General features: G+C 40.0%; 1 protein-coding gene across 3 annotated transcripts in view; it reads left to right on the forward strand.

Annotated features, from left to right (window-relative positions):
• Positions 1-348: 348 nt before the first annotated feature.
• Positions 349-24,040, forward strand: part of LOC117296769 (adhesion G-protein coupled receptor G2-like) — a 41,721-nt gene continuing 18,029 nt past the window's right edge. For 2 of the 3 annotated variants that reach the window (XM_033779815.1, XM_033779817.1), the window contains exons 1-8: positions 349-633; positions 17,371-17,628; positions 18,539-18,610; positions 19,220-19,297; positions 20,339-20,416; positions 21,234-21,305; positions 22,386-22,549; positions 23,040-23,119. In XM_033779815.1, coding sequence (XP_033635706.1) covers positions 17,396-17,628; positions 18,539-18,610; positions 19,220-19,297; positions 20,339-20,416; positions 21,234-21,305; positions 22,386-22,549; positions 23,040-23,119 — 777 coding nt within the window. In that variant the 5' untranslated portion in view covers positions 349-633; positions 17,371-17,395. Of the gene's footprint in view, positions 634-2,721; positions 2,771-17,370; positions 17,629-18,538; positions 18,611-19,219; positions 19,298-20,338; positions 20,417-21,233; positions 21,306-22,385; positions 22,550-23,039; positions 23,120-24,040 lie in introns of those variants that run through there. The other variant, XM_033779816.1, reaches the window with a different exon arrangement.

The raw sequence follows: 24,040 nt of genomic DNA on the forward strand, positions 1-24,040 counted from the left end.
TAATTATTTATCTGACAACAATAATTATAACGACGCAGGTGTTTTGTGGCAATGAACAACATTTCCGTGTTCATGGAGTGTTCATCCTTAATACAGACCACATTACCTATTCAAAGACCAATGGTCTTCATAAATCCGATTACATAACTTTCGATTGATTTGAAAGCCGGCCTTTATTTTGCCACTGTTGTGTGATCATTGGCACAAGGGATAATCTCGTATTGGTGGTAGGACCTTGAGGTAGTCAAATACCGTCTACACTGATTCACCCCACGTACTTCCGCGTATTGTATAATAAAACTCCATACAATAATAAGCTAGTGAGTCTGTAACAGTTATAACGCAGAGTCTGGCTCAGTCTGTCAACAGTTCAACCGAATTACAATATCCTTCATAACTCAACAGAAAGTTTGATCGCTACACTACAGCGATAAACAAGAAAGTAAAAGTGAATTAACGATCAACGTGACCGCGTAGCTTGACTTGTGTCCCCAGTCGACATACAGGTGAAGCGGTGCGGAGCCGGACTGTTATTACCTGCATACAGTAATTGGTCAGTTAATCGGTGTTGTGGGACTCAGTTTGTCAGCCAGAACTCAGGAGCAAACTACAGTGAATTACTGTGAACAAACAGTAAGTAATTATCATTATTACCTTGTTTGACTAAATGAACTAACATCATATGATTAATCAGTGCACAGTTTTTAATCGGTTATTTGGCCAGCTTCATTTTGGTAAAATCAACACTTGTTTGAAGGTGGTTAGTTAGGAATGGGATGATGGGGGAGAGCAAGCTGTCATTAGTCATACTTGCGCCCACAACAATGTGTAATGTTCACTTAGGTTTTGCTCTTCTATGGTGTGTGTTTTCAATTCTGCTGAGGTTGATAAAATAAAAAATAAATGCAACACAGTACTTGACCCGGCTGATTGCATTATTGCTTTTTGAGACAGCACAATAATAATGGTTTGCCCGTCTCTCCTTCGCAACGTTTGGTCTAGTCATGTGGAGAGAGACAAGCCTGAATGAAGGACATCTTCAAGCAATGTTTCCATTGTTATAGGAATCAATGGTTCAACTTAGATAAAACTGTAACACAAAGTGCACCCCATTGGACAAACAGCTAGTAGTGGAAACCATGGAATTATGTATCCAAAGGAAAACGCATACAACAAGATAACTTCATCTTAACTTCTAAATACATGTCTTGTGTGTCCTTACCCGTTGCTGGGCCAATGACCTAAGATAAGTGCCAACATAACCCGAAAAGGATCATATTGACACATAATCCGAATCCAGATCTCTTTGGCCAGTTTACGGTTTAGCCTGACCCAGAAATGTGTCGGTTCTACTGGAACGTGAAATCCTGGACTAGCTAACGTGTAAGTTTTTTGTGTATATTTTATCTTTTTTTTTTTTTTTTTTTTTTTTTACATACGTCTATATCTCTATTATTGTGATACTGTCACCAACAGCAAAGGGATAGATGACGCAGTTTAAATAGTTCTGGTGATGACGCTCAATCCAAAATGGTCTCGACAAAGTCACCACACGCCTTGTGTTTACAAGGTCCTTCCCTTTTTTCGACCAGCCTTGAAATGAAATGACGCAAGTGAGGAGAAAGTTCTTGACATCACTTTTCATTTGGAATGTTTCCATATATTTCATTACGATGGTCGGGTTCGCCATTCACTGTTACATGTAAAGAATAACCTTAGGAGAAGAGTTCGCTGCTGCACTCCAAACAGAAACTGATGTGACAACCTGTCTCATGTACTCCGTCATGTAAATCCGTCAATCATGTTGTTGATTCTATTGGGGATGAGAAGGATTGCTTGAGTGCATAGCTAAAACCACAACATTCATCATGATTGGGAACAATCAGGCCTAATGAACTGAGCCCATCCAATGATTGCATGGACCGACGCATACAACAAGAGGGGGAGGGGACAGACAGGGGGGGTAGCCAGGTCTCGTGCACAAAACCAAACTAATCGTTATTCGGTGCAAATAGTTCTTTAGATCTGTATGACGTCACAGTTTGTTTCGTCTCGCGGAAGAATTGTAAACCATTGTTTTGGTCTTGCGTAGCAATGCAGTAACCGAGCAGGGACATCACCAGCTGAGGGGTCTGAGTCCAGTTGAAGCTTTCAGTAAAGCCTTTAGTTGCCTTTTCCTTTCTTACAGTTGTAGAATGGTGCATGGTGTTGACATCTTAACTGTATTAGGTTCTACGCCCGATTTAATACGGAAGACAAAAACAAATCTTTAAAAACAAGGAATATTCCTATTTTAGGGTGTGTGTGGTTTTAGCAAAGGTACATTTTGTGATGAATGTTGCATGCTATGATGCCAAGCACACCACACCTAGGTGATGGAGTCATTACAGGCTAGGCCCTTCTGCATAACGTGACTCAAGCTGGTCATCTGACAGCCTGCGTGTCAAAGTTCACAAAGGTCACCAGTAGTGAAATAGTTTGGTTTGTATGTTTGTTTATATGCACGAACTCGGTACAGTGGATTTCCGTAAAGATGAGACTCCACTACAGATACTTCAGGACCACTGATGCTGCTATCACATTACTTGGCTCTCCTTGCTTCTTTTAATTTTGTGCTATTAACATGAATATTGCACCATCGTAGCTGTGAACCTTTGGGCTATCGTTTCGTTTCTGCTGGAAACTACGAGAGTTGGTTGACAACCGCTGGGCAAATTTGGACAGCCTATATTTGTTGAAGAGATTTGAGGTCTATTCGGCACGACACGGTGTAAGTTCTTCTTGTGCCTTTTTTTTTTTGCATGTATGTGCTATCGAACCAAGGAGCAAGAAGTTTGCAGGAAAGATCAACGGATAGAGCATGTTCCGGTAGGTCTATTCTATACGCAACAAATCTTGCCAATTTGCGGCGATTTATGATTATTTTGAGGGGCGTGGAGGTTGGTTTGGGGAGGAGGCTGGATGGGCTGTCTCGGATAAATCCAACTAGGTTTGTTCATACAAGTCCCCCCCCCCCCATTATGCCATTTACACACTCTCATAATTGCCAGGCATGAATTTTGTCGAAGGTATTTTTTTGTCTTCTTTTGACAGATGGTGCTGTTTTAAACCAAACACATAATTATACAAACAGTTTGGTTAAGCCACCCGCATGACAATGTTCACAATCTGTCCTTACTCTATGATCGTACATGACGGGTGGACGTGAGATCGTACATGACGGGTGGACGTGAGATATTTGGGAATCGGACATTAGTTCACTGTTTTTGATTAACTTTCAGTCATGAATCTGGTTGACGAAATGTATCACCTGTTGCTAGTACCAGTTTGTACAGTTTGCTGGATGTACTGGTCTACATTGTAACTAGTAGGGTCTTATTATTGGAACACAGGTCCGTATCTTGTAGAAAAAGTAATGAGTGCTTTGAGACGCCCTCGGGTGCGACCAAGCACTATAATAAAACCTGCATTATACTCGCCATTACACAATCATGTGCCACAAAGCGAGTGTGTTCTCATGTTAAAGACACTGGACACTATTGGTAATTGTCAAAGACCAGTCTTATCACTTGGTGTATCTCAACATAATGCTTAAAATGACAAACCTGGGAAACTTGGGCTCGATTGGTCGTCGGAGTTGCGAGATAAATATGAAATAATAAAAAACACCCTTATCACACGAAGTTGTGTGCTTTCAGATCCTTGATTTTGAGACCTCAATTCTAAATCTGAGGTCTCGAAATCAAATTCGTGGAAAATTACTTCTTTCTCGAAAACTACGTCACTTCAGAGTGAGCCGTATACTATCAACCTCTTCCCATTACTCGTTACCAAGTGATGTTTTATGCTGATAATTATTTTGAGTAATTACCAGTCGTGTCCACTGCCTTTAAAGGAAAGGGATACGTTTGGTAACCCCTCTTAAACTAAAAAGCAAAAATTTTCTTGGTTTGAAATATAACCATTCGATAAAGCATTTTGAGAACCATTTCACGTCCAAGTGTGGATATAGAAAAAGAAATCAATTTGTGTCCCCAAAATTTGAATGTGAAAAACGTTATTGTGGGAAACGTTTCTCATATTGTGATTTCCAGCTCCAGATTCTTCCTGGTTGGACCCAACCGCTCTGGATTTTCGGCGATAAATTGTCTCGAAAACGCCACTGTACGTTTTGAATAAAATCACATTTTTATTGAAAATACCTACATTTAGTTTAAGATATAAACGAAAAGTATACTTTGCCTTAAAGGCAGTGGACACTATTGGTAATAACTCAAAATAATTGTTTGCATAAAGCTTACTTGGTAATGGGTAATGGGGAGAGGTTGACAGTTATAAAACATTGTGAGAAACGGCTCCCTCTGAACCGAGAAAGAAGTAATTTTCCACGCATTTGATTTGGAGACCTCGGATTTAGAACTTTAGGTCTCGAAATCAAGCATCAGAAAGCACACAACTTCGTGTGACAAGGGTGTTTTTTTCTTTCATTTTTATCTCGCTATCTTCGATGACCGATGAGCTCAAATTTTCGCAGGTTTGTTATTTTCTACATATTATCACCGGTGCCATTTTATAAACTAATAAAATATTAATATTCTGGTGGCAGTGTTTCTATATCGTATACACCTTATAATCAGTTCTTTGTTCTTAGTGATTACAATGAAGTGAGTGTGAGGCCTGTCTGGGAAGGGCCAACTTTACCACCTTGCACATTCCTAAGCAATGACAGAAGTAGTGGTCAGTGCACAGACAAGTCCAAATATGGGGCAATCGTCCACACTCTCATTTGTTTAGTACGGCCCCTTCTTAATCCAGCCAAACATAATCCTGTATTTATAATTATTCAAATGTCCCTTTAATGAAGTAGGAAACAATCCCTTATATGGTTACAATTTGTGTAAGAAAGCATCTTGCTCTTTCCTTTATAAACCCGTGTAATTTCAAGTTGAGCACAGTGAGAGCCTCCGCCAACAGTCGTACCTTAAAATTAACTTCAACCATCAATCCTGTGTCGTTGCGTACCTTCGTATAGTCTAAGAGCATATAGCCTAACTGGTTATATTTGGTGGAGAACCCGGGCACTCTTAAGTACATGAACAGGAGTTATTATTCGCCGACTCAGTTCCTGAATGATAACACGATCCCGCAGTCTTGCTCAAGCTCAAGCCACAATGTCATCAACGAATCAGTTTGAGTCTATCGTGCCAAAGTTTTCTGGATACGATGCTGGAGACCCTGAGCTATGGCTAGACAGATACGAGAGATATTCTAAACAAAAGAAATGGACCCCGGAACAACAGGCCAGCAATCTGCCTCTGTACCGCACCGAATTGCAAGCTATTGGCACAGGGACCTGCCGGACGAAATCACAAACACATTTCCAAGTTTAAAGCAGGCGTTTCTGGCAAAGTACCAACCCCACGAGGGGATGAAATGTGTGAGGTTAGCAGAACTCGCTGATCGTAAGCAGAGACCAGACGAGACAGTGGAGGCGTATGTTGCTGATATTGAGAGAAGATGTTGTCAGCTCAGCAAAACGCCCGAAGAACGTATGGAGGTGTTCATAAGAGGACTGCTACCGGACATAGGGAGCCATGTCATTAAGGCTCACCCCAACACCGTCGATGACGCAGTGACGCAAGCACGTCTAGCCCAATCCACAACAACGCGTTCCGGACCCCAGACGGCAGAGGTGAACTCTGCGTTGCAAGAACTGAGCAATCAAATTCTAACGCTTCAGGGGCAACTTGCATCCATCTCTGCAGCTGGACCTGCTTCTAGCTACACCAAGCAACAGTCTCCGCAGTTCCCTGCGCAACCACCACCAATGCGGCAGTACTCCCAAAGGTGGCGGCCCCAGCAGTCCTACCGAGCGACCAAGCAGCCCCGCCCGTATCAACAGTACACAGCCCGGCAGTCAGCCCAGCAGCAGGACCAGGGGCCGATTTCACAAAGATCTCAGATTGATCGTAACTGCAAATCAATCGTAGTTGCTATGAAAATGGTGATGTCACAATACAAATTACTATGGTGATACTGAAAAATTGTCTTGCGATGAATTTTATTGCTTTGTGAAATCGGCCCCAGGCGTGTCACTGGTGTGGATGGGGTGAGTGTGTAGATAGGCGATCATGTCCGGCCAATGGAGTAGAATGTATAAATTGTCGTAAAATAGGGCACTTTGCCAGAGTATGTTTGAGTAGACCTGTTAGTTACCATAGTAATTCCCCCAGTGGAAACATCGGTAATCAATGACTAGGCCAACAAAATCAACAGGCATGCGATGGGTTCCAAACGGTCCCACATATCAACAACGTTTTACCAATTTCACGTGGGACCAATCTTGTCACATTAAAGGTGGGCTCCCAATTTCGCCAGTCTCTAATTGATACCGGTGCACTCATATCTTGTATCGCCACACGAACATACACAGACTGCTTTTCGGACACAAAATTCCCCTTGGGACCTACTGACGTGCCACTGATTTCTGGCGTTGCGGGGCACGTCACTAAAGTTGTTGGCAAGGTTACCTTGCCTATTTCGATTGGCGATATGAATTTCAGTCACCCCTTCTACATTTTAGAAAATATGAATCATGAGATTATTCTGGGTGTTGATTTTCTGCAAGAGCATAAGGTATCAATATCGTTTGATTCTAATCGTTTGCTCTTTAACGATTCAGACTCTGCATCCTTAACCAGTAAGGCAACAAAAACAATGCATGTTAGAGCGGTTTGTAACATGACACTACCCGCCAGAACCCAAACGATATTTAGAGCTAAGTGTAAGGAGTCAAGCACAAAACACGGTATTATCGAACCTGTCCCTTCTCTGTATTCGGATAAGACGTTAATTGGAGCCAAATGTATTGTTCAATCACACCACGGTCATACAGTGTATCAAATAATGAACCCTACTGACAGTAACATAGAGATCAAACGTCATCAAGCAGTAGGTGTTTGGGAACCACTCCTGGCTGACACATATATCGAAAGTTTTGAGGTAGATGGAAATGAGTCACATACGATATTCCAGTCCCGAGGAGACACAAAATCAAATGCTGTTCATGCCACAAACGGTACCAACTCTCAAAAGTACTTGATGATTTGGACATAAGCCTGAATGACTCAGATTTAACATTCGACCAGAAAAATCAACTCGTTGAGTTTTTGGCTCAAAACAGAGCTGTCTTTGCAAAGGACACTACCGAGTTAGGTACAACGAATGTGCATTTTCATAGCATAGATACCGGTGATGCGCAACCTGTTCATCAGCGCTTCTATCGAACTTCACCAGCTCACAAAACAGAAATTGAGAAACAAATTCACGACATGCTAAAAGCAGATGTCATCGAACCATCCACCTCGCCCTGGGCTAGTCCAGTGGTTCTTGTGAAAAAGAAAAATGGTGATTTTCGCTTCGCGGTTGACTATCGTCGCCTCAATAAAGTGACTAAGCCAATGTCTTTCCCTCTGCCTCGCCCTGACGATGTATATGATACTATTGGAGAATCTCATGCTAAAATATTCACTGAACTCGATCTAGCAACAGGATTTTGGCAAATACCGTTAGAGTCGGACAGCCAAGCTAAGACAGCATTCACATCACATACAGGTAACTATCAGTTTAAGAAAATGCCGTTTGGTTTGACGAATGCACCAGTATCTTTTCAAATGGTCATGATACAAGTACTACGGGGCTTAACTTGGCAATTTGCTCTGGTTTATGTTGATGATATAATAATTTTCTCACCAGACTTTGACACACATCTCACACATTTGACTGCAGTTTTCGATCGCTTGCGTTGTGCAAACCTTAAGCTCAAACCACAAAAGTGTCGCTTTGCGGCCAGAGAAGTTACTTATCTTGGTCACGTCATTTCTAAGCAAGGAATTAAAGTCAATCCAGACAAAACTGCAGTCATACAGTCATTCCCTGTGCCTAAAGATCAGTCAGAAGTTCGTACGTTTCTTGGTATATGTAACTATTATCGCCGATTTGTCAAAGGTTATGCTAACATTGCTTGTCCACTGAACCAGTTGTTGCAGAGAAACAGGCCGTTTATATGGACAGAAGCCTGTGATAAGGCTTTTCAGACGCTAAAACTTGCGCTAATTTCGCCACCTATCCTCTGCTACCCTAATTTCGACAAGGGGTTCATTCTTTCCACTGATGCCAGTGGCTACGCGATAGGCTATATCCTATCGCAGACCAATGATGACGGTCGGGAAGTCGTCCTTCAGTATGGTGGCCGAGCCCTAACTAAAGCTGAACAGAAATGGTCGATCACTGAACGAGAAGGTTTGGCTGTTGTTGAGGGTATAAAGTTCTATCGCGTATACCTCGCTAATAAGAAGTTTCATGTCCAGACGGATCATGTTTCTCTTCAATGGTTACGCACAATTCAAGATACGACTGGTCGATTAGGACGATGGTCCATTCAGTTACAGGGATATGACTTTGAGGTTGTCCATAAGTCTGGTAATTCTCATGGTAATGCCGATGCCCTTTCGCGTAGAACATACAACGACGAGCCCCGCTGTCCCAACCCAATCAGTGTGACTGAACCTCTTAACTCCCAACCACAAACTCAAGAAGCCGCGAACACGCCCTTGTCTGAAACAATTGAATACACACTCGTGTATGCCACCGATACGGTGCCAATCTATTCAATTAGTGAACTTGATGATCTTACATCTTCCAACCATTCCGACATCCGTGATAGACAACAAGCCGATATTCTGTTGAATCAGTACATTGCCTACTTAGACTCTGGCTCCCTACCCTCAGATGCTTGTCTCGCAAGGCGGATAGTAGCAGAAACACCAGATTTCATAATGCAAGACGGTATTCTGTATCATTACTACTACCCACGAGGTAAAGGCCACAAGATTGACAGACAAATTAAACAGTTAGCCGTTCCACAAAGTTTAACGCAAGACATATTACTGTCCTATCACGACTTACTATTGGGTGGCCACCAAGGCATGGATCGCACGTACGATAGCATCCGCCAGAAGTATTACTAGCCCAAAATGTTTTCAGAAATTGAACAATATGTGAAATCATGTACAACCTGTCAGCGGGTTAAAGTCAACCGCCATGGCAAACCTGCCCCGCTTAGACCCTTGCCCGTCGGTGATGTGTTTTCCAGATTACACATTGACATACTGGGGCCACTGAAAACTTCTTCCGAGGGGTATAAGTATGTCTTGTTAGTGGTTGATTCCTTTTCCAAATGGTGTGAAGCATTCCCGCTCAAAACTCAAAATGCTGCGGAAGTTGCACGAATCTTGTATAATGAAATAATTTGTCGCTATGGCACTCCCTCTTCCTTACTTTCCGACAGAGGTACGCAGTTCATGTCCAAGTTGATCAAAGAGTTATGCAACATCTTCCAAATCACTAAAATTAACAGCAGTAGCTACCACCCCCAGACAAATGCCAGCTGTGAACGTATGAACAGTTTCATTTGGCAGTCATTACACGCTTACTGTAAACCCGACCAATCCGATTGGGTGCAATTACTGCCAAGTATCATGTTTGCATATCGAAGCACGCCTGCCACGGAATCAACACAACTTAGCCCATTTATGATTTTGTTTGGTCGTGAATGTCGTCTCCCGATTGATACATCAATCTTGCCCACGCCGCATACGGAACTAGGTCAGCACCAGTCTCTTGAACTCATCGTGAAGAACTTTGATATTGCCCGCCAAATCGCGACAGAAAACATAAAGGCTGCACAGACTAAATAAAAGGATCAGTCCGATAAGAAGTCACAAACTCCCAGCTATACAGAGGGTCAAAAAGTTTGGCTTTACTGTGCAAAAAGGACCGTCGGTTTATCCCCCAAAATGTGTCATAAATGGCTAGGACCATATTACATTTGCGAGGCGAGGGGACATTTTACCTACAAACTCCGTCGATGTGATGATAACAAGCCCATGTTGTCCCCAGTCCACGCTAATCGGCTGAAGCAATACCATGACCCTAAAGACAGACCAGTCCACATTCCTGATAACTTAGATAACCTGACTGAGGTCAATGCAGAACAATTTGACAATATTGAACCTACTAGTGTAACTCCCCAAGAGAATATTAATACTGCACCCATACCATCTGACACCAGTCGCGTGCCACCCACACCACCTGTTGTCTTGGGACATCCCCAAGTACCCATCGAAGACTCGCCACACAATGACAATGCCTGGTTTGTGGTGCATAGTTTACGGCGATCTGCCATCATTAATGGTAAGCGCCATTACCAAGTCAAATGGAAAGGGTACAATAATACTACTTGGGAACCCGAGGATAACATTCCTGATGAACTGATACAAGAATTTCACATTCGCAAGACCAAGCGTTATAACAAGGGTAAACGCAAACGTAAGTTAGGCTTACTATATAACATGTTTATATTAACTTTACTTTTTTTTCCCGTAATTTTTGTTTTGATATTATTCCTATTATTAACTGTAATTTTCCATATTGAACTTATCCTGGCCAGGACATGACATGATTGCTTATACTGCACACTCTTTATTTTATTTTATTTGTGGTATTTTTTACGGTTTTGTTTACGTACTATTTACCTTAAAACTTAATTTCAGACGCCATTACTCTTATTGTTGTCTTTATGTGCTTTTATATGAATTTGCTTTCCTTTTAAGTTGGGAGACTTAATCTTCGAAGGGAGGGCACATATCACCGGTGCCATTTTATAAACTAATGTAAAATATTAATATTCTGGTGGCAGTGTTTCTATATCATATTGTTCTTAGTGATTACAATGAAGTGAGTGTGAGGCCAGTCTGGGAAGGGCCAACTCTACCACCTTGCACATTCCTAAGCAATGACAGAAGTAGTGGTCAGTGCACAGACAAGTCCAAATATGGGGCAATCGTCCACACTCTCATTTGTTTAGTACGGCCCCCTTCTTAATCCAGCCAAACATAATCCTGTATGTATAATTATTCAAATGTCCCTTTAATGAAGTAGGAAACAATCCCTTATATGGTTACAATTTGTGTAAGAAAGCATCTTTCTCTTTCCTTTATAAACCCGTGTAATTTCAAGTTGAGCACAGTGAGAGCCTCCGCCAACAGTCGTACATTAAAAGTAACTTCAACCATCAATCCTGTGTCATTGCGTACCTTCGTATAGTCTAAGAGCATAGCCTAACTGGTTATAATATGTTGAGATACACCAAGTGAGAAGACTGGTCTTTGACAATTACCAATAGTGTCCTCTGTCTTTAAAGCCTGGTTCACTTGACCCGAAAGCAGACCTTGTGACGCCTAATTGGGGCGACTTTTCCAATATTGTGACGAAAGAAAATTTGCTTCGCTTTCACTTTTGGAAGAAGTATTTATGGTTGAATCATTTGAACCATTACACAAGCAAAAGGTTGACACCATATTATTCAAATTGACATAAATCGGGCTTTTACTGCTGTTAATAATACTCATACACCGTTGCGGTTTCCTGTGCCCAAATGGGGGTTAATATCAAGCTAATATTTTACGGACAGATTCATCGTATTATAGTTGTAGAATTTGAAACTCTGCTTCGTGTAATAAATACCATTTCGTGAGATTTGCGATGTTACACAGTGGAATTCAATCTATTTGTTATCAACAACAAGTTTTGTCAGAGGATGAGATATATGGTAGTATCTATTCCAGGGATAACCTGACTGTATTTCGCATTTGATAGATAGGTAACAAAAACACCGTAAGCTGGTATAGTTCCAGTATCGCAAACATGTTGTGGCAGATTGTGGGCTTCGTGGCCGAGTGGTTTATTGCAAAGAAAATACGGAATTCCCTGAGAAAGTCTTTAGGAATGGTCTAGGTATGTCACTCTGTGATAAAAGGGATAATTAGACCATCGGATGATCGCTAGAATTGTTCAAAACCGTAGTCCCCACTTTTGGACCACGCGATTTTTGTATGTAGGTATGAAATAAAATACAAAACATCCATTTCTTGCTGTTGCTTGGCGAAAATCCTGCACCGTATCCCGAAAATAAACAATTAACGGCGAAAAATAGTGATCTAAAATCCTCGGAAGCCTGCGATGTGGGTGACGTCATTCGAAGCATTATCGTGTTTCGTTCCCACACTGTACCGTTATGACATACAGTGTAATTCTTCAAACCCCTGAATAAAAGGATGCTGATTTACAGGCTCGTTCGACAAAATTATAAGTTATCACACAAGCGCGAGTGGAAATACGAAAAAAATAGTGCGTCTGCGTCCCATAACTCGGCCACGCGTGTGATAATAAAAATTTAACACACGCACATCGTAGCAACGAAAAACAAATAGCAACTTGAACTTGATGTTCAATGAATAAAAATCATGGGTTTTCGTTGTAGGCCTTTGCATGTAATCCGAAAGAAAAGGGGAAAATTTACTTCGTTCACATTAAACACTTGGAAAAGGCTCTTTCACTGCCGTGAACGATTGGTCAATAGTCCCAGTGTATACAGAGGTTGTCAAAAAATACTGTTGTTGACCTAAAATGACCCAAAAATTGGTCTGTTCACGAACTGTGTAGTTTTAGAGCTTAGCAACAACCAAATTCGGATTCAGTACCATTGCAAACCCCTGTGCGTCAAATTTCATGCGGTCTGGAGATGGGGACCACGGAACCCCCAAAATAGGCGCCTTTTCAATACCCATCCCATGGTCTAAATGTAATGGGGTGAATGTGCACTGGTCACTATTGGTAATTCTTCAAAATAATTGTTAGCATAAAAACTTACTTTAATGATCGTAAACACATATTGAGAACGGCTCCCTCTGAAGTAACGTAGTTTTTGAGAAGGGGGTAATTTCTCACTTAAGTATTTTAAATAGAATTCAGGCCTAAAGCCTTTTTAGGCATCTAAACGCACACAAAATGTGTGTAACAGGGGTATTATTCTGTCATTATTCTCTTGCAAGTTAGATGACCAATTGGGTCAAACGTGGGTCAAAATTTACACAGATTTGTTTTTGTATGCATATGTTTGGATAAACCCAGTAAGTGCCATTTAAACCCCAGTCAAAATCCACTCCAATTGGTCCAACTGGCTTACTATAGTTTGAAAAACTTCCATATTTTATTTGAAATATGGACCAGTTAAAAATGTGAATTGGACCAGTGAAATGACAAGCTTAGTGATCATGCTGGCCAATCACTTTAAAGGTGAGGGTATATCTTCTGCTATCGTAATTCTGCAGCTTAGTAAAGTAAGTTCGTGAATCAACAACGTGTTCATAGTTAACAAGATTTGTCTGTGCTTAGCAATTTGTTTGTGATTGGTTGATGAAGTTCTATAACTCAATGCTCTATAACTCAATGCTCTTGTGTTTCCGACCCGGGGCGTGTGTTCGAGTCCCTGTCTTGACACTTGTTCTTGAGCAAGATACTTCACCTTTAATTGCGTTGATTCGGATGCATTGGCCAATATTAAGCCGTAGGCACCATTGTTCACAGGTTTCCTCGGGCTTGCTAAATACAGTAATTTTAACTATTGTGCACTTCTGGGACATCCTAATAGTGCCATTACTTCCAAGCGGAAAGTTTTACACACAAAATATTATTCCTTTATCCCCGTTTATCAACAATATTTCTTGTGAATACTGTGGGATTGACGTCATTATACTAAGCTGTTACGGATTGTTCTCTCGAAAAATCTTTCTATGGCCTGAAACATTTCAGAATGGCATTTGAATTATAGATTAACTTACATCATTGAGATAGATATTACCACAGATGACGCGTTATTTAAATTTCTTTTATTGTGACTCTGTTAAACATGCATCAATACACTAGTGAGAAACTGCAAACAACAACAAACAGGATGGGGTACTTTTGGAATAAGGGTTCTCAATGCAAGGTCACCGTTAGAGAAAGGCCAGGTAATCCCTATGTTTTATGCTTAATTGCCTCATTATCATCTCATCTCATATTATCGTTATTCTGTAACTTTGATGTATTCATCTTTTCATGTGCATATGATGTCACATGTTCGGACAATTATTTTATGTCTCCACGGCCTCTATACAACTTATGGATGCAAACATGAGGTTAAACGTCTCGTTGTATATGTTCCCCACTTGTCTACTAGGGTATATAAACGCTACATGATAAATAAGTTATGATAATTTATTGTATATAATTTATATAGACGAAGCAATAACTACCAGTGTTGGTCAAAACAATATTTTTCTGTGCCACATTGAGCACTACACGTTCTGTTTGACCGCAAACCTTCCGGGCTCAACGGTGCTGCTCCAACTCGGGAACCCCTTGCTGACAACCCTATGTTCAGACAACACCATGTTCCGAAAACCCCAAGTTCCGACACCCCTATGTTCCGACAACCTTATGTTCCGACAACCCAATGTTTCGACACCCCCATGTTCCGGCACCCCATGTCCCGGCAATCCCAAGTTCCAAAAACATCTCAAGATTCACATGAACGATTACGATTAGGGTTTCGAAAATATACAATGGTTGTCTGAACATATGGGTGTCGGAACATGGGTGGTAACCGACTCATGACACGGGTCGAGTGTGGAATCAGGGTGGGTTTAGTCATCGTACTCAGATAGACCGCCTAAAGCTATTCATTCACACCCAAGACAAAACCATGTTCCAGCAATCACTGTCCCTATTCAGGCAACTATCCCATTTAAATTGAAAGTATTAACGCCTGCATCAGGCAAACATTGGAAATGAAGTTGCGATTGTTACTGGTTGATGACGTGAGAAGAGATGACGTTTGGACAGTGATGATGTTTGATACTTGGTTGTTCTTTGTGATTGCAGAATGACACATAGGCGCTGGTGGTCTGTGTAAGGCTTCAAAGTATCCGGCGCGGCACACTGTCGTGTACACAGCAAATATCTCAGACTAACATAACAAAGTTTGCTACTCACAATGGTAGGCTGTCGAAAACTTTGAAGGAAATAATAGTGTAACTGCTGAAACGATAAGATGCATTGAAGAGTGCGGTGCAGGGCAATGCGCCCGACCGTTCAGAATGGTTGCCCATAACACCCCTCTTGTCCCCAAAAAGAACTTCGAAATGTGCACAATGAAGGAAGTTCGGGCCCCCTCCCTAAGAAAGAACAAACCCAAAAAACAAAAACAAAACCAACAACAACAACAACAACAACAACATTAGCATGCAACAGCAACAACAACAACAACAACATTAGCAGGCAGCAGCAACAACAACACACACAAACAAACAAACACAAGAAATAAAAAACTATAATGAGAATGTCGTTTGGTTACGCTGGATGCTGCTAAGCTAACATTCAGACGTTGTTTTTAATATGCTAAATATAGATAGACACTTTCACAGTGCCATACGATGCCGTAAGCGAACTGTTACGTAGACCTAACTGTGTCAGAGCCTTGCATGTTTTACACAACAGAGTCAGTGAGTTTCCTCACAGCGTACACAACTGGGATTAAAAAAACAACACAATGGGAGTATTATGGGAGACTTTTCCCCAACAACACCAACTTTTACGAAAAAGGGCGCACATCTCAAAGCTTGTCCCGCTGTTATTATAGCAATATTAGGGTAATTAAATTGTTAAAAGGCCATGTTTAGTCTACTTCCTTGTCAGGAAATGTCCCTGGAAAGCACAAGGTCATGTTTGTGAACATTGTGAGTTGATGGTCTACGATTTCAAGTTGTTTGGTATCGATGATAACAACTGGCAGTCGGCTGCCTTCTCTATGGGTTATATGAAACTACATTGCGATGTTGGACATCATTGATAATAGGCTACTCGAACTATAAACCAATAAGGGGAAATCCAGTTATTTTAAAGCTTCAAGAGCGGTACACAAAACCGCCTCAATATAGCTTTTATTGCATCGTACACTCAGCGGGCAATCGTAAACTGATTATTGATATAATATTATGTGTTTGTAAATATACAAGTGGATGTTGGATTTATAATGTAATGTGAATGCAAATGTACATGTGGCTGTAATAGTTAAGTACATTTCTAAAATGTCCAGATTCACTTGTGGAATGGAAATATTACCATAACAATACTTGCACTGTACGGTGAGGGAGAGTGCAGCCATAAATCGCCTTTACTTGGCGAAGGCTGTATTAACAACAGCTTCCCCAAGGAGTGAAAGGTTACATCAACAAGTACCACTAACCCTGTTCAGTTGTACAACGATTATGGGTCAGCGCGAAACAATTACCTCGAATCAAAACTGTTCACCTTTTTCAGTGATATCGTTCTCGGCTGAATAAGTATAGGTTTTAAAGACAGTGGACACTATTGGTAATAATTGTCAAAGATTAGTCTTCTCAGTTGGTGTATCTCAACATATGCATAAAATAACAAACCTGTGAAAATTTGAGCTCAATCGGTCGTCGAAGTTGCGAGATAATAATGAAAGACAATAACACCCTTGTCACACGAAGTTGTGTGCTTTCTGATGCTTGATTTCGAGACCTCAAATTCTAAACTTGAGGTCTCGAAATCAAAATCGTGGGGAAATTACTCCTTTCTCGAAAACTGCGTCACTTCAGAGGGAGCTGTTTCTCACAATGTTTTATACTTTAAACCTCTCCCCGTTACTTGTAATCAAGAAAGGTTTTATGATGATAGTTATTTTGAGAAGTTACCAATAGTGTCCACTGCCTTTAAGGACATCTCGCCATACTAATAAGTTGTTATTGTGATTTTCGTTGAAGTGGAACAATGCCGTGTATGGAGGTAGAATTCTACATCAGACCTTGCTCTGTCAGATTAGATTGGGTGATTGGATTAAAGTGTTCAACTGGTCAATCTACAGCCTTTCAATTTAACAAAAGCACAAATCGAACTGGCTGTCTAAAAAATACAATAAAAGTGTTGGCTTTTGCAAATTTAAGTAAAAATTTCACTTAACAGTTATTGGTGCCACATTTACTATCTTGCTTGCGCATAATTAGTTTTCAACAACATCATTAGGTCATCAAATTCTATGTTAAAAGTTTAGCCTAGGCGCAAGGAAAAAACATGAAATAATTTCCCACTTCTCATGTGTCCTCGATTTCTAGGCAACAAGGGACAAGTTTTTTCCCAGGATGTCTTTTGGTTTATCTCGAATGATTATTTGGGGAACAAACTACTTGTTCGTCTTGATGAAAAGCTACCCCACTAGTGATAATGATTTTCTTGTGTGGTATCCACTCATAAACCACGATGTTTTAGGTACAGGCAAGAAACGGTCAGATTCGGTAGGACAAACTTCACTGAAAACATAAGTCAGTCATTGGTGCCCATAAATTAGTCAACAATTTAATGTATTTTTTTGTTTAATATGAATAACGTTTTTGTTTATTTCAGAAAATAGTTGATAACTCGTAACTCAATGTTGATGTCCAACCAGCATCAATGCAGCATGTACTCATTACGACTGCTGCTTCTGGTGGTTGCAATCATGTATGATGCGACACTCGTCATGGGGCAAACGGCTTGCAGTGTAGCGGACCCTGTCTGCCGTTGTACGTACGATACAAATAACGAGCTGAGGGTAGATTGTGATGGCACTGGGCAAGACTTATTAGAGGTTCCACCTGGAATACCGGACGACACAGTTATCCTGTAAGTTAATGACATTGCAATTGTCAGTAAATAAATAATTATCTGAACGCAACCCAAACCAGACTCGATTTCTTCAAAGTTGTAACTTGGAAAGGTGACCTGGCTCGAGCCGAACCAAATAGATTGGGGTGGGGTTCCAGGTTGACCCAATTTGAAGTTTTTTGTTAATTGGTTTAAGAAAATAATTATTACAAACAAACGTCAAGCAATTTTGTTCATAAAATATTTTTAGTTTTTTTCTTCTTCGATTAACAGGGTTAACAACAGATGTCCGTTTGACCTCGTGGTTTGAACGACACACCCCGGGCAAACAAAACATTAACAACAACAACAACAACAACAACAACAACAACAAACAAACAACAAAACAACAATAACAACAACACCAACAACATCAACAACAACATCAACAAAGTAACTAAGGGAGGTTTGCGGTAAACACGCATTCAAGTCAAGTAGTTTAGCAGCATTCAGCAATAAACAGAGTCCAGCATTCTCCCGAAGTCGATCATAAACCATTACTACCCAAAAGGAGATATTCACAAACCTATCTTTAGTTATTTTCCACCATCAGTTTCAAAAACCTATACTTAACAACAATTTATTTAATGTTTGGAGCCGATCTATGCAAAATGGCCTCCGTGCTATAATAGCTGAACGGTGAAGAGGAATGTAAAAAAAAAGCAAACTTCCACTTCTTTTTACCTTTATTATCATTTGCAATATTTCGGCGGCTCATGAAAATATCGGCATCTGAAACCGTCCAAGACACTCGTTTTTTAAACTGCAACAGCCGATCACTTGGTGGGGAGGGGGGGGTGTCAACTGTCGAGGTATAACGGACCAATCCTTTAATTGGCAAATTATATATACCGGATGTAATAGTGTGTTCTTGATTTCTTTCATACAGGGTTCTAAATGACCACTCGATAGAGGCAATTGGGGCTGATGATTTTGCAAACCTTGTTAATCTGCGAGAGCTGTAAGTCCACATTCCATGATTGTTTTACCTGACATATAGAGGCTTAATAATCAATACAGCAAGGTGCTTTATAATATTCTGATTTTATATTCAATACCCCCCCCCCCCCCCGGAGATTCTGTTCTCCACTGTTTTCCCATACGGGAAATGTAATGTGCGCTGAAGGAGGATGTGGCAAAAGAGGGCGCTATCAGAAGTAATCTGTACACAGTCGGCTATCTCCATGGTTTGCCATTGGACGGAACCTCCTGCCACACCGGTATGACCCTAGACTTGTGGACAAGTCGTTTAATGTCTGTCGCGGTGATAGCGTTCCTACTCTCCCCGCGATTCCCGCGGTATTCTCGAGAGACTGCTGGCCCGCGAGACTAACTGCTCTCACGACTACGGCCCTAATGGGGAGTAGACGTTGGGCCACCAGCAGTACGCGCGAGAGCAGTGATCTCGCGAGAGTACCGCCACAACTCGACTATCTCAACGCGTGGGACCATTAACGACTTGTCAACAAGTCTAGTATGTCCCTTTAAAACAGTAATTCGATACCACTCCTCCCCTACCCTCACTTGATAATCACTGTGCTTTATGTTGCTCATTTTTCTGTTTGTCTAGCTACCTCGTGAACAACGTCATCCGCAGTGAACTTATTCACCGAGATGCTTTCAAGAATCTTCAAAACCTTGAATTATTGTAAGACAATTTGTTCTTTGTTTAATTCAAAACATCACTGTGTAGTTTTCTTGCAGTGAAGCAACCCAATTAAATATAAATAAATCATTCAATCAATCTTATAAAGCGCTGAGTAAGAAAAACATACTCGTTGCGCTATATATATGACCAAGGGCAAATTGGCTTGACTGAAAAGGTAAGTTTATGATTTGAATAAAGAAATGTCAACCATATCTTTATCTTTGATGAACATACTTTGTCTGTAATTGGTAATTTATGACAAAGAAGATTTGTTTCGATAGTTCACCAATTTCTAAAAAAGTGAACTTATGAGCGACGTTCTTGTTCCCTGTGACATAGATATGGCACCTCAACCCAATTAAAATGCCACTGTGACATTCTAATAAATTTGCATTTTTATTTACTGCGATTGACTCGATACTTTGCACATTCTTCTGTTGTCACCTCTGATACGCCTATCCCAACTCCATACAATGGGATATTCATCTCAACATTACATGCAAAATATGACACAAGTCTCAACTCTCGGGTCTCTTGATTTATTGTAATGGTGTCTACTCCGTCCTTGCCTTTTCTACTAAAAATGATTGCAGACAACTATCAATTTACGATGTAAGAGTTCGTTGTATTATAGATCAACCCCTCCAGTTTATGTAGCAAATAAATAAGAAGTAACTGTACTTTTTGCTAAAGTTACCAAGTGTCAATCTTTTTGCTACCTCACACCTATGTGTTTTAAGCTCTGTACTCAGTACTTCCCGAGTTATGTGAAAACCAATCCACTCGGGTTGGGCTTTGCATTACTAGCAGTTGTCTTAACGCACTGGTACTGCGAGGATTTAAGAGATGTTAATTTTGCATCGGGTATGACAATAATCCCAAATAAGATAAACATGAATGGACTTGCAGTTACTCTCCTACATTGTACTATTACCTCTTTAAAGTGTTCAAAATACTAATTGTTTTAAACGTAACCTTTTCTTCTGTATTTTGAGAAAAATAACGATGACTAATCATTTCTTTGTTTCCATGGTACTCCAGGGATTTGAATGGTAACCGCATACGTCTAGAAGCAGCATACGCAAACCAATTCAGATTTTTGCAACAATTAAAGCACCTGTAAGTATCTGATTATATAAACAAATACATACAACACAAAATAATGTATTTAATGAGCGAGTCGTTTTCACAATGTTTTAGACCATTACCATCAGCTTTCCGTTGCTCATTACCGAGAAAGGTTTTATAGTAACAATTATTTTGAGTAATTACCATAAGTGTCCACTAAGTGCCATCAAAAACTGCATTTTTTGTTTTCTCTCTCTTCAAATTACATTGTAGTCCGTATAGTTGATGATTGAATCTAATTTTTCGAGGCTAACTTTGTTGTAAATTGATAAACACCACTTGTTTGCTAGCAACATCGCGCACATAGTTGTTCAAGTTTGAGTTTCACGGGGTCAAACAAATCGCACCTTTTTCCGCTTGGTTAGGAGCAGCAAAGAATATGCAAAATAACATCCCTTCCACTTTTCGGCTGGGTTTGAGCAACAAGCGCTATGGAATTCTATCCCATCCCGTGATCTGCTAGGTGTGTGCACCCGATTCTTACTTTGTTCTCACAGATAAGGAGAAAACGACTTCAAGGAAAGTTGTAGTATATACTACCAACAAAAGTGAAAAATTAAATATTGCTGTTTAAAATGAACATGTGAAAAATGGTATTTCCCCCGTTACAACTAGCGGTGGTTTTCTTTAAACATAGGATCTTTAACTAGACTCAATGCACAGAATATTATGACAAAGTGTCGCTCGCAAAAGTTTGAATACCATTTCTGGCCAAAACACAAGCATTGCATCTTTAAAGACTTGTGTGTTGTCTTCAGTTGACAACAACATTAATGTATTCTTCTTTTTGTGTGTATCTGTTTGTTAGTGATTTGGGAAGTAACAGCATTGCCACCATCGATGCAGCCTTTGTTCATCTGTTTGATCAGCTTGACTACCTGTGAGTAAATGAATGTTTGGGGTGTCGTATAGTATACACATAATGACTGTTTATGAGTGCAATGGTGCGAATATGTTCATGAGTTGAAAAATGGAATGTTCCATTCAACGAGGCGGAGCCGAGTTGAATGGAACATTCCAGCTTTCAACGAATGAACATATTCCCACCATTGCACGAATGAAAAACATTCATTATTTGTTTTATATAACATCCAAGTAGATCTTTGTCATTTTAATTGAAAGATACAACTTTCAAAACAAACAATGCGTAGGCCTACAATTTTTAATTGTAGAAGCCGAATGCTACATGTGGTAATTTTACTGATTCAGTAACACTGCTGCGTTACCAAAGACACGCGCACGCAGTGATGTTTTTACTCAGCTTTTTCGTTCCATCCGAAAAGTACCATTGCACGCTGGCAGCGTGCAATGGTACTTTTCGGATGGAACGAAAAAGCACGGTGAGTGACTCAGCGTGCAGTGGTACTTTTATTTGCTATCACGTGACGGACAATCCTCCAATCAAATGGCAAAGATCTGCTTGGGTGTTATATAATATCTATTGAACGTCCATTCATTTCCAGGTGTAGTCTCTGCCATTTTCCTAATTCACTTTTAATGGCCCATTAGTGAGTTTCAATTTTCATAGAATCTACTTAGTCCTCTCACTGTAGTGGTACGGTCAACCAATACCAAATCTCTTAAAATAAGTTGCAGCAATGTTTAAGAGACCTCATTTGAGTTGGTTCTCCTCGCATTGCATTATCAAGTAAACAAATTGAATATTTTCTTCATAGTGTATTGTATTATAAAGTGGGTATGGAATTTGTCATCCCCTGTGCATCCCATGGGTGCTGTATTAACGGTGCTCCGTTTAAATGGATTGGCAACATGGTTCCTAAAATACAAAACGGCTCTATTCAATTTACAATCAGGTTCTATTGAACTGTATTTCATATTATACGCTAGTCATTGTTGAAATTGGAATCAACTAAAATAAATACATATAATAGGCACACTCTCAAGTTATTACTAAATGGAATAATTATCAGTAACTCTGAATATTTTGTATCTTTTACAGATATTTAATTTCCAATTCTCTGGTGTGCGATTGTGATCTGTTATGGTTTAAGAATTGGTTGATTAATAAACAGATTACATCCTTTGTGGTATCTGGTGCTCAATGTTACACCCCAGAGTCTGTACAACGACAGACTATCCGTGAAGCTCCCTTCTGCATACCTGGTAAAGATAAATACAACATTATTCCTGTTTGTTTGTTAAGTTTAGTTTGGGTTGTTTGTTTGTTTGTTTGTTTTTTAGTTGGGGTGTTGGGGTTTTTGTTTGTATGTATGTTTGTTTGTTTGTTTGGGTGTTTGTTTGATTGTTTTCTCTTGTTTGTCTGTCTGTTTGTTTGTTGTTGTTTTAAAGAAGAAAGCAGTAAAATCTTGAATGCTTTAGTAACAACAGTCAACAGGTTAATTTTTAACTACAATGCTTTAAAGCATTTTGGGGACTAGGCCTACATAGCAACTTGTCGACTTTAATTAAAGCAGTAATACAGTTGGGTAATAGATAGCATAATGTTTGGTAGCTTGAATTTGTAATAATTGATTTGCATTAGGTGTGATTACTCAGTGAACAAATCAAACTAATATTGGTTAATCGATTGTTTTATTTATACTGGCTTTGTACTATTGAATAGTATATACTTGATTTGTTTTCTTCCTTACAGTTCAACGGTGTTATTTCTGTGATCAAGCGTCCACCAATGGAGCGTGTAACTTCGCAACACAGCTATGTTCCGGGGCAAATGTAAGAATGGATGTATTTTATTACAATAGTCATTATTTTGATTTGGAATGATATCTGGAATCGTTTCTGTGTCATGAGGTAAATAAAGTTTATGAACCGTTACGCCCCGGTATACACTATTGTGTATGACAATCAATATGTCAAATTGGTCATTGTGCCGCATCCTGCAAACAAACCCTTATCTGGTCATTGTCTCCGACAGTCTGACAAACCAATTAGTGTGTTCCGTCGTACGCCATAGTCATTGTTTTCGACAAACCATGACCGATCCATCTCGTAACTTTTTTCTCCTATTTAAGACAGTGGGCACTATTGGCAATTGTCAAAATCCAGTTTTCTCACTTGGTGTATATCAACATATGCATAAAATAACAAACCTGTGAAAATTATAGTGAGTCTTTATGCTGATAATTATTTTGAGTAATTACCAATAGTATCCACTGCCTTTAAATGTCTTGCAATTTACATAAAAGCTATAAAATGTTGTTTTAAAGGCAGTGGGCACTATTGGTAATTGTCAAAATCCAGTTTTCTCACTTGGTGTATCTCAACATATGCATAAAATAACAAACCTGTGAAAATTTGAGGTCGATTGGTCGTCGGAGTTGCGAGATAACTGTGAAAGAAAAAACACCCTTGTCACACGAAGTTGTGTGCTTTCAGATGCTTGATTTTGAGACCTCAAATTCTAAACTTGAGGTCTCGAAATCAAATTCGTGTTAAATTACTTCTTTCTCGAAAACTACGTCACTTCAGAGGGAGCCGTTTCTCACAATATTTTATACCATCAACCTCTTCCCATTACTCCGAGTTATTACCGGGTAAAGTTTTATGCTAATATTTATTTTGAGTAATTACCAATAGTGTCCACTGCCTTTAATCAGTGTTAAAAGCAACATGTTTTAAGCTACGATTCCATTT

This window comes from Asterias rubens, chromosome 11, assembly GCF_902459465.1.
Source record: "Asterias rubens chromosome 11, eAstRub1.3, whole genome shotgun sequence".
In the NCBI taxonomy this organism is placed as follows: Eukaryota; Metazoa; Echinodermata; class Asteroidea; order Forcipulatida; family Asteriidae; genus Asterias; species Asterias rubens.